General features: G+C 41.1%; 1 protein-coding gene across 2 annotated transcripts in view; it reads right to left on the reverse strand.

The window, feature by feature from the left end:
• Positions 1–572: 572 nt before the first annotated feature.
• HFM1 (helicase for meiosis 1) overlaps positions 573–16,251 on the reverse strand; it is a 276,350-nt gene continuing 260,671 nt past the window's right edge. For both annotated transcript variants that reach the window (XM_075321028.1, XM_075321027.1), the window contains exons 35-38: positions 12,658–12,760; positions 2,166–2,265; positions 1,972–2,081; positions 573–1,569 (exon numbers count right to left, since the gene is read on the reverse strand). In XM_075321028.1, the coding sequence (XP_075177143.1) occupies positions 1,512–1,569; positions 1,972–2,081; positions 2,166–2,265; positions 12,658–12,760 (371 nt within the window). In that variant the 3' untranslated portion in view covers positions 573–1,511. The remainder of the gene's footprint in view (positions 1,570–1,971; positions 2,082–2,165; positions 2,266–12,657; positions 12,761–16,251) is intronic.

Here is a 16,251-nt window from a genome sequence, read left to right on the forward strand (position 1 = left end):
GATGACATCTTTTGCATGGGTCATTAACATCAGATCATCGTGCAGTGACCGTTAGTCATACTTTAAGATCTCCCCCCAATTACTTGTGCAGGAGAAAGTTGCAGCAACATTCGTGGACATTACACAATGTGTGGAGCTGTTCTACTTTTGGTACGTTGATCATATTCCGTATTTTTCGGATTATAAGATGCACTTTTCTTCCCAAACATTTGGGAGGAAACTGAGGGGTGCGTTTTAAAATCTGAATGTAGCTTACCGGGGGATAGTTGAGAGGGGTCACAGGAGGCAGGGCAATGCTGTGCAGCTCTGTGCGGTGGGTGGGCAGCGCTGCTCTGTGTGGCGGGTGGGTGGTCAGCACTGAGCTGTGCAGCGGGCAGGCGGCGCTGCTCTGTGTGGTGCGTGGCAAGGCTCTGTACGGCGGGTCATTCTGAAGATGTCGGCAATAAGGACTTCAAATAATGGCACCCAGAGTCGGCGCGTGCACAGATGGAGCTCTCGGTTCAAGCTCTCATCTGCGCACGCGCCGACTCTGGCTACCATTTCTTTGAAGCCTGCACCGCCGACATCTTCAGAATGGCCTGTGCCTCACCGCCTGCAGCCTTCTGCAGCACAAAGCAGCACAGACTGCCCCAGCATAGAGTAGCGGTGGATACCCCAGCACAGAGCAGCGCCAGCTGTTAGCATCTGGGCCCCCCTCTGCACCATCTGCAGTATCACCAAACTCCAGCATCGCCCCTGCCTCCTGTCACCACCGCTGCTGCCCCACCTCTACCGAATTATAAAACAGACCCAATGTTTTTTTTTTTATTTCTAAATTTGGAGTGCGTCTTATAATCTGGTGCGTCTTATAAAACGAAAAATACTGTGTGTATATATATATATATATATATATATTTCTTTACAAGCACACACATTATCCACTACTGTTTCTTTCTGAGACCTGGGCCTCAAATCCTCAGATTCATGGCTCAAGTACAGCTCAGTACAACCACCAGGTTGTTTGGCACAGATGCTAGGCAGCGCTGTACGTCTTTAAGTCTACACTTTCATATAAAAGCATATGGAGTCTTTCTCTGTTGGACTCCAAATGAATTTGACAGAAAAAATATTGTGGCATGTTCCATCAATTGCATATTAAAGTTATTCATACCACATGAGTGTACATGCTGTGCCAATTACACAAGGCCTTAATTGGTAAATGCATAACAACTGTCCTAATATACAGTCCCTGTATGGTCTGTTCTTTATGTAACATGAATGCACTGTGTATCCTTGAACATGGAATTTTGAAGTCATAGAAATATTAATAATGTTTCTATCAAATTTTGAAACTATATTACAACTGTCCACTAAGAAACAAAGCTAATGAAAAATACAGTATCTAATACATACTACATAAGAGTTTTACAGAAAGATAAGAGAGTCTCGTAGAACATCAACTGATGACAAACAATCACTGTTCCATTTTTTTCAAATTCTCGTTTAAACGACTGAAGATACAACATTGGGGATTAAAATATTCCATCAAATATGCCGATAAATGCCTGGGTTTCTTCATCATGATTTCCACTAAAAGCAAACCACAAATAAAGAGTGTGAAAATAACTTAAACATTCTAAGCCATGCTACAAATGGTATATAAGCAGGTTATTACAGTGTACTGTACGAGACCAACAATTTTGTATTACTACTAGTGATGGATAGGTTCGCAGATACCCAGGATTGGCGGGTCCACCCGGGTTAAAAAAACCCCCATCCGTTAGGGCCCGGGATTGATCCCGGATATCTGGCCGGACGCCAGTCCCTATGTAAATCTTCCCATAGAGTAGAAGCACTTTTGTTTTTGTCCAACTTATGTTTTTCCTTTTAAACTAAAGCAAAAACAACAGGCACAATCGATTTTTTTTTTTTGCAAGTAATGCATTTGAGGAACGATAGTTGAATATAAGACCTAATGCTCAATGCCTTTACCTTTCATGACTGGTGCTGACAAAAAAGTCGTGGTAATTTTTCTGAGGGAGGAGAGAGTTCAAAGTAGTCGCCTTAGTTTTTCCTGAGTACAGTCCTTCATTTCCAGCTGCCTAGATCATAAAATTGTGGATATTAAAATATAACGCAAAGCCTAAAGCGTTATGAATGGTCTAAATAGTAAAATATTTATTTACTGTTTTATGTAATTTTGATCCATATTTTATGGTTTCAGAATCCAAGAAATGTACTTGCTTCTGAATCTCTATATTTGGATCGGTCTTGATATTGGAGTATCTACAGGAAGAAGTCATGGTTATAAATATTGGGAAAAAGAAACCGGATGCACAGCTCAACTCAATCAAAGGATGGGTGCTGCAGCCTGCATGAAACCAGGAATGAGGGGAAAAACAAAAAGCTCATGCATAACCGGCGCGCAGCCCAATCGTATAAAATAGTCAATGACTGGTTTGAGTATCTACAGAAAGAAGTCATGGTTATAAATATTACCGAATTGTAACATAACACAGCCTGCAGTAAATAGAAATGCTGACACACATGGACACGGATATTTATCTTTTTAAATCCAAACCATTAAGGTATTTCCAGCAAATTTTTCTGCTGAAAAAAACCCCAAAGTCTTAGCAGGAAAACCACTGTACATGTTTTGCCACATTTTGAATGGGTTAAAAAAAGCTGTAAAACTGCTAAAAAAATTGACACATTGATAAGCAGCAAGTGCATGCATGCTGTAAAGCAGTGTGTTTTTACTCTTGAAAAAAAAAGAAGAAAAAAACATGGCAAAAACGTAATGTGAACAAGCCCATGTACTGGGCAGGACATCATGTCAGGCAAGAGCAAAATATTTGCATGTTAAAAAGGTCATCCCTGCCCTGCTCTCAACTACATATGCAAGAAAACTCATTACGTGCATAAATAGGTGTATGGAAAGCAAGTCAGGTCCCCTATGCCCTCCAACACAGCCGCATTGATACCTATATGCCCAAATTCCCTCCCTAACCAGCCACGTATAACTCAATGCACTAATATGAAGGTTTAAAAAAAAATGACTTATAAACCTTGCTGTTTCTATGCTAATTATCGCCTTGACTAGTCAATGGGGTGTTGTTTTCCCAGACTAGTTGGCCTTCTTTCTATGTTATCACGCCCACAGGGACCCTTTAAGGTCATTTCTTATGCAAAAAAATAGTTGCATAAATCTGTATGCTTTCCACCAAAAACAACCCCATTCACATAAGACTTATTTTCACTTGCACACACTGCTATGTATAGGTAGTACAGTGCTGGCCAAAAGTATTGGCACCCCTGCAATTCTGTCAGATAATACTCACTTTCTTCTTGAAAATGATTGCAATCAGAAATAATTTGGTATTATTATCTTCATTTAATTTGTCTTCAATGAAAAAAAAAAATTGTCATAAAGCCAAATTGGATATAATTCCACACCAAACATAAAAAGGGGGTGGACAAAAGTATTGGCACTGTTTGAAAAATCACGTGATGCTTCTCTAATTTGTGTAATTAACAGCACCTGTAACTTACCTGTGGCACCTAATAGGTGTTGGCAATAACTAAATCACACTTGCAGCCAGTTGACATGGATTAAAGTTGACTCAACCTCTGTCCTGTGTCCTTGTGTGTACCACATTGAGCATGGAGGAAAGAAAGAAGACCAAAGAACTGTCTGAGGACTTGAGAATCCAAATTGTGAGGAAGCCTGAGCAATCTCAAGGCTACAAGTCCATCTCCAAAGACCTGAAAGTTCCTCTGTCTATGGTGCGCAGTGTCATCAAGAAGTTTAAAGCCCATGGCACTGTGGCTAACCTCCTTGATGTTGAAGGAAAAGAAAAATTGACGAGAGATTTCATCGCAAGTTTGTGCGGATGGTGGATAAAGAACCTCAACTAACATCCAAACAAGTTCAAGCTGCCCTGCAGTCCGAGGGTACAACAGTGTCAACCCATACTATTCGTCGGCGTCTGAATGAAAAGGACTGTATGGTAGGATACCCAGGAAGACCCCACTTCTTACCCCGAGACATAAAAAAGCCAGGCTGGAGTTTGCCAAAACTTACCTGAGAAAGCCTAAAACGTTTTGGAAGAATGTTCTCTAGTCAGATGAGACAAAAGTAGAGCTTTTTGGGAAAAGCCATCAACATAGAGTTTACAGGAAAAAAAACAGGCATTCAAAGAAAAGAACACGGTCCCTACAGTCAAACATGGCGGAGGTTCTCTGATGTTTTGGGGTTGCTTTGCTGCCTCTGGCACTGGACTGCTTGACCGTGTGCATGGCATTATGAAGTCTGAAGACTACCAACAAATTTTGCAGCATAATTTAGGGCCCAGTGTGAGAAAGCTGGGTCTTCCTCAGAGGTCATGGGTCTGCCAGCAGGACAATGACCCAAAACACACTTCAAAATGCACTAGAAAATTGTTTGATAGAAAGCACTGGAGACTACTAAAGTGGCCAGCAATGAGTCGAGACCTGAATCCCATAGACCACCTATGGAGAGATCTCAAAATGGCAGTTTGGAGAAGGCACTCTTCAAATCTCAGGGACCTGGAGCAGTTTGCCAAAGAAGAATGGTCTAAAATTCCAGCAGAGCATTGTAAGAAACTCATTGATGGTTACCGGAAGCGGTTGTTCGCAGTTATTTTCGCTAAAGGTTGTGCTACCAAGTATTAGGCTAAGGGTGCCAATACTTTTGTCTGGCCCATTTTTGGAGTTTTGTGTGAAATGATCAATGATTTGATTTTTGTTTCATTCCCGTTTGTGTTTTTTCATTGCAAGCAAAATAAATGAAGATAATAATACCAAAGAATTTGTGATTGCAATCATTTTCAAGAAGAAACTGAGTATTATCTGACAGAATTGCAGGGGTGCCAATACTTTTGGCCAGCACTGTATATGGACAGCAGCCCAAAATTCCTTTCCCTGTGACTATCACCTACGGCAACCCTGCAGTGGATGCTCTCATCAAGACTTTCCCCGAAATCTGGGCGAAGACCAAACGCCTCTCTGGAGCCGTCTTCCACTCAGATTAAAAGGCATGCGGATAAAAGATCCTCCCTTGTTATGGCCCGGGGACAAGGTATGGCTCTCTTCTATATATGTCTGTCTCAAGATGCCTTCCTACAGGTGGGGTCCCTGCTTTATTGGTCCCTTCAAGTTGCTCCAGCAGATCGATGCCATGTTCTATAAGCTGAAGATTCTAGCTTCTTTGCGCATCCCACACAGAGCTACAGTATATAACAAAAATGAGTACACCTCTCATAGTTTTGTAAATATTTTATTATATCTTTTCAGGGAACAACACTGAAGATACGACTCTGATACAATGTAAACTAATCAGTGTCCAGCTTGTATAATAGTGTAAATTTGGTGTGCCCTCTAAATAACTCAACACACAGTCATTAATGTCTAAACAGCTGGCAACAAAAGTGAATAACCCCCAAGTGAAAATGTCCAAATTGTGTCCAATTAGCAATTTTCTCTCCCCAGTGTCATGCGACTTATTAGTGTTACCAGGTGTCAGGTGTGAATGAGGAGCAGGTCTGATAAATTTGGTGTTCTTGCTCACATATTCTTTCATACTGGTCACTAGAAGTTCAATGTGGCACGTCATAGCAAAAAATTCTCTGAGGATTTGAAAAACAAAATCGTTACTCTACATAAAGATGGACTAGGCTAAAAGAAGATTGCCAACACCCTGAAAATGAGCTGCAGTACGGTGGCCAAGACCATACAGCAGTTTAACAAAACAGATCCCACTCAGAAAAGGCCTCACCATGGTCGACCAAAGAAGTTCAGTCCATGTATTCGACGTCATATCCAGGAGTTGTCTTTTCAAAATAGACATATGAGTGTTGCCAGCATTGCTGCTGAGGTTACAGGGGTGGGGGATCCACCTGTCACTGCTCAGACCATACGCCACACACTGCATCAAATTGGTCTGCTTGGTTGTTGTCCCAGAAGGAAGCCTCTTCTAAAGATGACGTACAAGAAACCCCACAAACAGTTTGCTGAAGACAAACAGACTATGGTAATGGATAAATGGAACCATGTACTGTCCTGTGGTCTGATGAGACCAATATAAACTTATTTGGTGCAGATAGTGTAAACCAGCTACCAGGTGAGGAGTACAAAGACAAGTGTGTCGTGTTTTGCCTACAGTCAAGTATGGTGGTGGGAGTGTCATTGTTTGGGGCTGCATGACTGCGACCAGCTGCGGAGAGCTACAGTTCAATGAGAAAACCATGAATGCCAACATGTACTGTGACATACTGAAGCAAAATATGATTCCATCTCAATCATGTCTCCAGACCTAAACCCTATTGAGCATCTATGGGACATCCTCAAACGAAGGTGGAGGAGCGAAAGGTCTCTAACATCCACCAGCTCCGTGGTGTCATTATGGAGGATGGAAGAGTATTCCAGCGGCTCCTGTGAAGCTCTAATGAATTCCATGCCCAAGAGAGTTTTAGAGTTTCAGTGCTTGAAAATAATGTTTGCCACAGAAAATATTGATAATTTGAGCACAATTTGACCATTTTCACTTAGGGGTGTACTCACTTTTGTTGCCAGTGGTTTAGATATTAATGGCTGAGTGTTGAGTTATTTGCAGGGCTCACCAAATTTATACTGTTATACAGTCAGGAAAATGACTGCTTTACATTTTATCAGTGTCAAATCTTCAGTGTTATCCAATGACAAGATATAATAAACATTTTTCAAAAATGTTAGGGGTGTACTCACTTTTTATAGTATAGCATACTTATGAAACACTATAATTGGATATGGATAAACATCTTTATGCATTACTAATCCTGGGTTTCTTCTCTGTTTTTACATCCATGACTGACTTTCTGATGCACAGTAATAAAAAAAAAATGTATGATTGTTTTGAATTGTGTGATCCCATGTCTTAGTGCTATGTTCACACTTCAGCAGTATGCAATATATTTTAGCAAACGTGCAGAAAAAGTGTGCATGAAAGCAGGTGTATAACAGCATGATTTAATTTGCGAGCTTGTGAATGAGTACATACATTTTTTTTTATTAATTTGATTATAGTCTTTGTCCTGCTGATTTGTATAACACTACTTTACAGTCATTACTGTGACTAGAAGCTAGCTTGAATTAACCTCTTAAGTACTATGATTCCTTGTTATTAAGTACCACAGGAAAATATTTGTTTTTGTGTTGCCACATTTTAGAAGCGCTTTTTTCTGTATCAAAGTAACAGTAAGGGTGGCTTTACCTGCTACGATATCAGTACCGATATCGCTAGCATGCGACCCGCCCCCATCGTTTGTGCGAAACGGGCATATCGCTGCCCGTTGCGCACAAAATTGCGCACCCGCGTCACACATACTTACCTGCATAGCGACGTCGCTGTGACCGGCGTACCGCCTCCTTTCTAAGTAAGGAGAGTAAGGAGGTAAGGAGATGTTCCTCATTCCTACGGGGGTCACACACAGCGATGTGCACTGCCGCAGGAACGAGGAACAACAACGGCAAAGCGATAGTATCGATAATTGGGAGCGGACCCCCATGTCAACGAGGAGCGATTTTGGATGTTTTTGCAACGATCCAAAATCGCTCCTTGGAGTCACACACTACGAGATCGCTACAGCGACCGGATGTGCCTCACAAATTCCGTGATCCCAACCAGATCGCTGTAGCAAAATCGTAGCGTGTAAAGCCCGCTTAAGAGTATTTGAGACCTTATGAATTAGCAACTGAAGAGATCCCATCATATGATTCATGCTAACTAAGTCACAGGCAGCAAGAATCCGAGCCTGGCTGCCCAATTGCAGTCAAGTTTGTTTTTCTCTGAAACAGTCCGGCATTTCAGAGAGCATATATTTTAAAGATTTGACTGGGAAACAGGGAAACATTCCCGGAGATTATGGTAGTCCAGCACCGCCTCCTGGACAGCTTTTCCGACTGCTGCTAGAGTTGATTGACAGGTTTATCGCTATGGAAGAGACCTGTCAATCACCTGCAGTGGAGATGCATGAAGCCAGATCTATAAAGGGGTGTTCTTAAGTACATGTACAACGCAAGTCGGAAGCAGTTGTATGGAGTGGGCTCACCCCATACCTGGCAGGTAATGGCTGTGTGTTATATCCAGGACCTTGTAATCTTGGGTGGCGCAAAGCATTGTTGGTAACTGTTAACCTGTTATACCACTGTCAAGCTCTGACAGTGGCAATCAATGCACGCCAGCATGGGGTGTACCATCAACGCATCCATGACGTGATCACAGGTCACCGATAGGTGGCTATGACAGCTGGGGGTCTGCTGAATACCTCCATATTTGTCATTACAGAGCTCCCTGAAACCCACCCTATGGCCGGGCTTCAAAGGAGACTGTGATTTCTACTATATACAGCATTACTGTGGTATTGCTGTATATAGCACAAGAGATCAGACGAGCACAGGTTATAGATCCCTTTGGGGACTAACAAATACAGTGAAAGGTTAAAAAATTTGTTTTTTAAAATATGAAAACAGCAAAAAATTCACCCCTCTTTTCCCTGTCACAACTTTTTTGGCCTATAAACTGCAGCCACCACCAGTGGGCTCTTATATGCAGCATTCCAACATGCTGTATATAAGAGCCCAGGCTGCGCTGTAGAACATAAAAAACACTTTATAATACTCCTCAAAAAAGGTCGCTCCGGTGCACATCAGTCAGATGGGTGGCGCCGTCCTCCAGGACCGCTGCGCCTCCCCTTTCGGCCATCTTGGTCTTCCTTATTCTGAAGCTTTGGTGCATGACGCGTGTACATCATACACACGCGCCGGCATTGAGGTCCTGCGCAGGCACACTTTGATCTACCCTGCTCAGGGCAGATCAAAGTATTGTAGTGCGATGCTTGTGTATGACGTAAACGCATCATGCACCACAGCTTCAGAATAAGGAAGATCAAGATGGCCGAAAAGGGAGGCACTGATCCCGGAGAGAGGCGCCACCCATCTGACTGGTATACACCGGAGAGACCTTGGGGTCATTCCGTGTCAAGTGGACCAGTTTTAAAAATCGTCCCCACTCGACATTCTCCGATTTTGCTGAAAATTTATAAGGATGTACATGTATGTTTGAAAAGAGGTTCTGTAAATTTTTAGGGCCAGATCTCAAATATATTGGGCACTGTTGACCTTTCACTGGAGGGTCCACCAAGCCTGCGGTTTCAGCTAAGGGGATTTTGCAAACTTTGGCACATAGCCATTAGAGTTCTATACTGGCTATGATGCTGAAATTTGGCATACTAGCTCAACTTTTGCTGCTAAACGCGATAAAATTATTACCGGCTATGACAAACAATATTTCGGCCGCAATTTTGTGTCAAAGTAGCTTGCAAAACGCCACGCATAAAATTTATGCCAAACTTTGCCCATATATAACTCAAGACCAAAAACCAATAGGAACTGGTGCTTTACCCTGTACAACAAACATCTTCATGACTTTGCATTGCTGCAATATCACGGTCAAAGCATATGTATTTGTGGAAATATTCACACCCACATATGATGAAAAACTTAAAAAAAACGAATTTTACCTATTTTTAGGTCAAATTTCCCAAAAAGGTAAAATATATTAATTCTGTTATCATTTGAAAGAGCACATTTTTCTCTACAAGGATCATTGGGTTTTTTTTTTGAGTCTCTCCATTTAAGAAAAGAAAAATGCCACTGAACATGGTGTTATTTATTAATACGCAATGAATGCTAACTGCACTATTCAAACCCTTGCGTTGGTCCATGGTGGTTATACCACAACCAATTCCCTGAGAATTGGTATTATAATCCTATAGAGAATTGTAATAATGCTGTCTTTCGAGAATTGGCAGCCCCATCGCCTAGGAGCCATGGCCGATAGCCGTGCAAGGCAAGTCGCGGGTGGTCTCTTTATCGCAGGTTCCAAAGCCTGAGGGTGGGTGTCTTTGCCTAGGATCCCAAGCCTAATATTGGGTATCTTTTGTTGCTTCCCAAGCCATAATGTTCAGTCTAAGTAAGTGGTCTGGAATTGTTGCTGAATTTGCAACATAATCGGTTCAGAGAAGCTGTATTGTCGGCCCATTGCTGTTGCAGCTGGTGCTGGAATTATTGCAATGATCGACTGCTCGGGAATCCAGCATGTATCATTTCTCACAGGCCAGTGAAAGAAGCTAGCTGGTCCATGAGGATGCATAAAATGTATTAATGCATCATGGTCGTCGACTGAAATTTCAGAAATATTTCCAATCCACCAGTTCCTATCGTAAATGCAGGCAATGTATTGCCCTGGCTGGAGGTTTGCAATTGGCACAAAAGGCATTTCTGATCTGACAGATCGATCTACATGGGCAATGAAAGATGAAGGGTCATTTGACACCCTTGAAATGCGAATCTTTTTGTCATCAATTTCATTCTCCATCACTAAAAAATAAATAATATATGCATTAAAATGTAACAATAGTCAATAGGTTTATAGGTTTTTGATTATAATAGACATTGCTAGCAACAATACAACTCTGTAACATGTGATAAGAATCTGAAAATCAAACACAAAATCAATGCATTACGTGCATACATAACACCATGTTCAGTGGCATTTTTCTTTTCTTAAATGGAGAGACTCCAAAAAAACCCCCAATGATCCTTGTAGAGAAAAATGTGCTCTTTCAAATGATAACAGAATTAATATATTTTAGGGGTACCCTTTTTGGGAAATTTGACCTAAAAATAGGTAAAATTCGTTTTTTTTAAGTTTTTCATCATATGTGGGTGTGAATATTTCCACAAATACATATGCTTTGACCGTGATATTGCAGCAATGCAAAGTCATGAAGATGTTTGTTGTACAGGGTAAAGCACCAGTTCCTATTGGTTTTTGGTCTTGAGTTATATATGGGCAAAGTTTGGCATAAATTTTATGCGAGGCGTTTTGCAAGCTACTTTGACACAAAATTGCGGCCGAAATATTGTTTTGTCATAGCCAGTAATAATTTTATCGCGTTTAGCAGCAAAAGTTGAGCTAGTATGCCAAATTTCAGCATCATAGCCAGTATAGAACTCTAATGGCTATGTGCCAAAGTTTGCAAAATCCTCTTAGCTGAAGCCGCAGCCTTGGGGGGGGCCTCCAGTGAAAGGTCAACAGTGCCCAATATATTTGAGATCTGGCCCTAAAAATTTACAGAACCTCTTTTCAAACATACATGTACATCCTTATAAATTTTCAGCAAAATCGGAGAACGTCGAGTGGGGACCACTGGTCCACTTGACACAGAATGACCCCTTGTTGTTTTTCTCTTCAAAAAAAGAGACATCACACAGCTACATCGATGAAAATGAAATAGAATATATAAAAAATATAAATATCTATAAAAAATAGAAAATGGCAACACAGTTACACAACCACAAACAAACTTTTGATTTTTTTTATCACTAAAATGATTTTTAAAAAAAACTGGACATGTTTGGTACTGACGTAATCCTACTGATGAGAATCTTAGTGCCAGGATATTGTTACCGTATAGTGTACACCGTAAAAACAATTCCCCTAAAAACAATGTCAGAATTGCATATTTTATTTGCAGGATTTCCCCACACTTGAAAATGGTTTCGCGTTTTCCAGTACACTATGTGGTAAAATGAATGGTGACATTCTAAAATACAACTGTACTTTGGACAGAATAATAAAAAAGTTATAGCTCTGGGAAAAAGAGGAGAAAAAAAAACAAAACGCAAAAACAGAAATTGGCTGCCTCGTGAAAGGGTTAAAAGTTATCACCTATACATAGGATAGTTGATAACTTTCTGATCGCTAGGGGTTCGGCTGCTGTGGAGAATGGAGCAGAGATCAATCATGCACAGTACCGCTCCATTCATTCTCAATGGATGTGAGGAGATTGAATGAATAGAGGAATAGTGTGCATGATCAACCTCTGCTCCATTCAGTTGGGGTTCTTCAGAGTCCCAGTTCTCTGGCTTGGTAGGAGCCATGGCGGTCACACCCCATTGATTGGAAAGTTATCCCCTATCCTTTGGTTAGGAGATAACGTTTACCCTTGAGAACACTCATTTAAAATATATGTTCTCTAGAACATCAGAGCAATACCCTCTATTCTATACTGACCTCAGAAAGGGCTAATGACAGATCAACAGATTGCATTTGACCTTTTTTTGTCCAGTTTTTGCCTGTTGTTGATTTGCACCTAAATATTTAAAGATTGCCTTTTTAAAGTTTATTTTATATATGTTCATATGCTTTTTGTTTTTTTGTGTTCACAATTGTGGGCGCAGTTTAGGCTTTACAGAAGTTTGCAGCAAAATTCAGCATTCGCAACTTATTAAAAGGTTGCAAAATTTGTCATATGTCTACATTAGTCCCACCGGAAAGATTTTATGTATGGCAAATATTTTGGCACACATTTTGCCATTTTCAGATTTGGCTAAAACAAAATCGCAAAAATGAGAAAGAGACTATACTTTGAGCAAAATGTATGAACTGCATGCATCATTTCAATGAATTTGGTGCAAAAATAATCAAAGAATTCCAAGGACAAAAAAAAAATGTCAATTAAAAATAAGGTTCCTTGTGTACATTTTAAAAGTATTTTTATGAAAACCATAGTTGTTCTGCAAAAGTGAAGTAAAAATATATTAACAAGTACTAACTTGAGTTGATGCAATGAATTCAAACCAGTCTTCCGCTCTCCAGGAGATATCATTTTTGACTGCTTCTGGATATCTGCAGTAAAACTGGGACCCTTCGAAAAATCTAAGTTTTAAGCATAATAATGAATTAAAAGAAACAGTAGAAGCCTAATTAATCTCACACACTTCTCTATGAATCCAGAACTTGCAGATTGCAGCAGTGATCAGAATAAAATTGAGCGACGATCATCTACCTTGTCTCCATTAAATGGAACCTGTCATCTGATTCCCGCTACCTGAGCCACAGACAGCAGTTGTTTTTGAGAAAAACATAGTTGAAAGAATGCTAAGGTGCAAGGTGGCTAGTCCACGAGGCACGTGCCTGACGGATTTTACTGTCTGCATAACTAGACTGACAGGTCTCTACCTGCGTGTATAATATGAGACCTGTCAGGCGAGAAGACGCCAATAAGGGTCAGACACTTCAACCAGTCACCTCTTTTGTGGCCGTGTACTCAACTGTGTTTCACCACGTATGTTTGTGATTCAGAAGTCCGGTCGCTGACTCTTGCCTATAGTTCTCTGACAGATTATTTTTAATAGAAAACTATTTATATAGGGTTAGCACTATTACAGCTGCATAATAAGTGACATGAGACTAGAAAAAAGTACTCCCACCACAAAATGCAACATAGCAAGTCCTTCAGTAAAGACATATCCTTGACCATCATCTGTAAATTACCAGTTAAAAGCTTGGATATACTTGTTGATACAGTGGTTTTTCTTGCTCTTCCTGGAAGGTGCATATTGTAGATTCAGACTTAAGGCTAAAAACTACAAAGGAACATGTATGAAGTAAAGAAACACACGTAAAACAAACCAGCCTAAAGTTTCTTTTTTCTTCTGATGGCAAATTTATACCCCCTTGGCATTCACTCCAGCAATTCATCAGGCAGTCACCTGGAAGGGCTTCCAATGGACAGGTATGCCTCAGTAATAATTCATTTGTGGAATCCCCAGTATTCAGTAAGTGTTTGCGACCATCAGGTGTGTTTTCCGAGATTCACGATTGATTGCTCTCAGTGAAACAAAATTATAATTTTGTAGTTGTGATACCTTTTAATGGCTAACTAAAATAAAATAAAATGGAGTTACAAAGTAAGCTTTCGAGACTTCTCAGGTCTCTTGATCAGGCATGGTATTACAAAATATCTGAAAAAACACAAATATATGCACAAACAGAGCAGAGGGTATGTATTTGTGTTTCTTCAGATATTTTGTCATACCATGCCTGATGAAGAGACCTGAGATGTCTCGAAAGCTTGCTTTGTAACACCATTTTATTTTATTTAGCCATTAAAAGGTATCACAACTACAAAATTATAATCTTGTGTCTCTCACTGAGAGCAATCATTTTTCAACTGGCTAACACTGTACCAAAACTTTTTTCTTTCAACTTCTGAGATTCAATGTTGGTAAACAGTTTCACAATTGTCATAAGCCAGAATATAGCAAAATCACTCAAGTAAATAAAGAGAAATTACAGTCCATCATAACTTTAAAACATGAAGTTTAGTGAATCCAGAAAATTGCTTGAATCTTGAAGAAATTCACAAGTGCAGTGATACAAATCAATCACATGATAAATCTTGCTCTTGTGAAGACTTCCCCAGAAAAGGAAGACCAAAAATTACCTCTCCTGCTGAGAAATATCAAAGTTCAGAAAATGCTAAATTTACATCTCAGATAACAGCCCTCATAAACGATGCACAGATATCAAGTAGCAGACACATCTCAGCATCAAGTGTCCAGAGGAGGCTGCAAGAAGCAGAACTCACTAAAGAGGAGTGCAAATAAGTAGAAACCCGTTTGGGCCAAGCACCACAATTACTTTAGATCAGTGGTAATCTGTACTGTGGTCTGATAAGTGAAAGTAAGTTACTAACTGTCATGTATTTCTGAGATGCAGAATAGGTGAGCGGATGGATTCTACATGTGTGGAGCCCACCATGAAGCATGGAAATAAGGTGTGATGGTACCTTGCCTTTACATTATTGATGATTTATTCTACATTCAAGGCACAGTATACATCATGGCTACTGCAGCATTCTGGAATTGCATGCCATCCCTTCAGGATTGAACTCAGTGGGACTATCATTTGTGTGGTAACAAGACAATGACCCAAAACACACCTCTAGGCTATGCAAGAGTTTTGTGACTAAGGAGAGGGATGGAGTGCTGCATCAGATAACATGGTCTCCACATTCACCAAACCTCAACCAACTCATAGTTTGGGATGAGGTAGACTGTAGAGTGAAGGCAAAGCAGTCAACATGTGGGAAAGTCTTGAAGAGTGTTGGAAAATCATTCCAGATGATGACCTGATGAAGCTACTTGGTGTCAGCAAAGTAGAAGAGCGGTGCATTTAGGAATCTAAAGGTGGTGTCACACATAGCGACTACGACAACGACATCGCTGCTAAGTCACCATTTTCTGTGACGCATCAGCGACGTCCCGTCGCTGTCGCTGTGTGTGACATCCAGCAATGACCTGGCCCCTGCTGTGAGGTCGCCGATCGTTGCTGAATGTCCTGCTTCATTTTTTGCTCATCGATCTCCCGCTGTGAAGCACACATTGATGTGTGTGACAGCGAGAGAGCGACGAACTGAAGCAAGCAGGGAGCAGCGAGCCGGCGTCTGGCAGCCTGTGGTAAGCTGTAACCACGGTAAACATCGGGTAACCAAGAAGCCTTTTCCTTGGTTACCCGATCTTTACCTTAGTTACTAGCATCCGCCTCTCTCACGCTGCCAGTGCCGGCTCCCTGCTCCCTGCATACGTAGCTGGAGTACACATTGGGTAATTAACCCGATGTGTACTCTGGCTAGGAGTGCAGGGAGCCAGCGCTAAGCGGTGTGCTCTCACGCTGCCAGTGACGGCTCCCTGCTCCCTGCACACGTAGCAGGAATACACATCGGGTAATTAACCCGATGTGTACTCTGACTACGAGTGCAGGGAGCAGGGAGCCGGCAATGGCACCGTGAGAGCGGTGGACGCTAGTAACTAAGGTAAATATCGGGTAACCAAGAGAAGTGCTTTCCTTGGTTACCCGATATTTACCTTAGTTACGCTTCCACGCGTCGCTGCTGGCTGGGGGCTGGTCATTGGTCGCTGGTGAGATCTGCCTGTTTGACAGCTCACCAGCGACCATGTAATGCCGCAGCAGCAATCCTGATAAGGGCAGATCGCTGGTCGTGATCGCTGCTGCGTCGCTATGTGTGACACCACCTTAAGACTTAACAACAACACATATTGTAGTTTGTTTCAAATGTGTTTGCCTCCTTGCTGCGTGTTCCTTCGTGGTGTTAATGCCATCAATCTGAATCTATAATTAACCCATTTAAATAAGAACCAAAATAAACAATGCATGAATAGTTGTGTCCAAACTTTAGACTAAAGCCATAACTCTGGTTTTAGGTTTCATATAGTTAGTCTTGATAGAAAATATCTATTCGGAGTACTGTTTTATTTGACTTTTACCTTTCAGAAGCCTTCAGAGAATACAGATGAGCCATTGGGTAAGGCTCAGGTGAAACAAGGGAAAATGATCCAGCTTCC

This window comes from Anomaloglossus baeobatrachus, chromosome 8 (genome assembly GCF_048569485.1).
Source record: "Anomaloglossus baeobatrachus isolate aAnoBae1 chromosome 8, aAnoBae1.hap1, whole genome shotgun sequence".
Classification (NCBI taxonomy): domain Eukaryota; kingdom Metazoa; phylum Chordata; class Amphibia; order Anura; family Aromobatidae; genus Anomaloglossus; species Anomaloglossus baeobatrachus.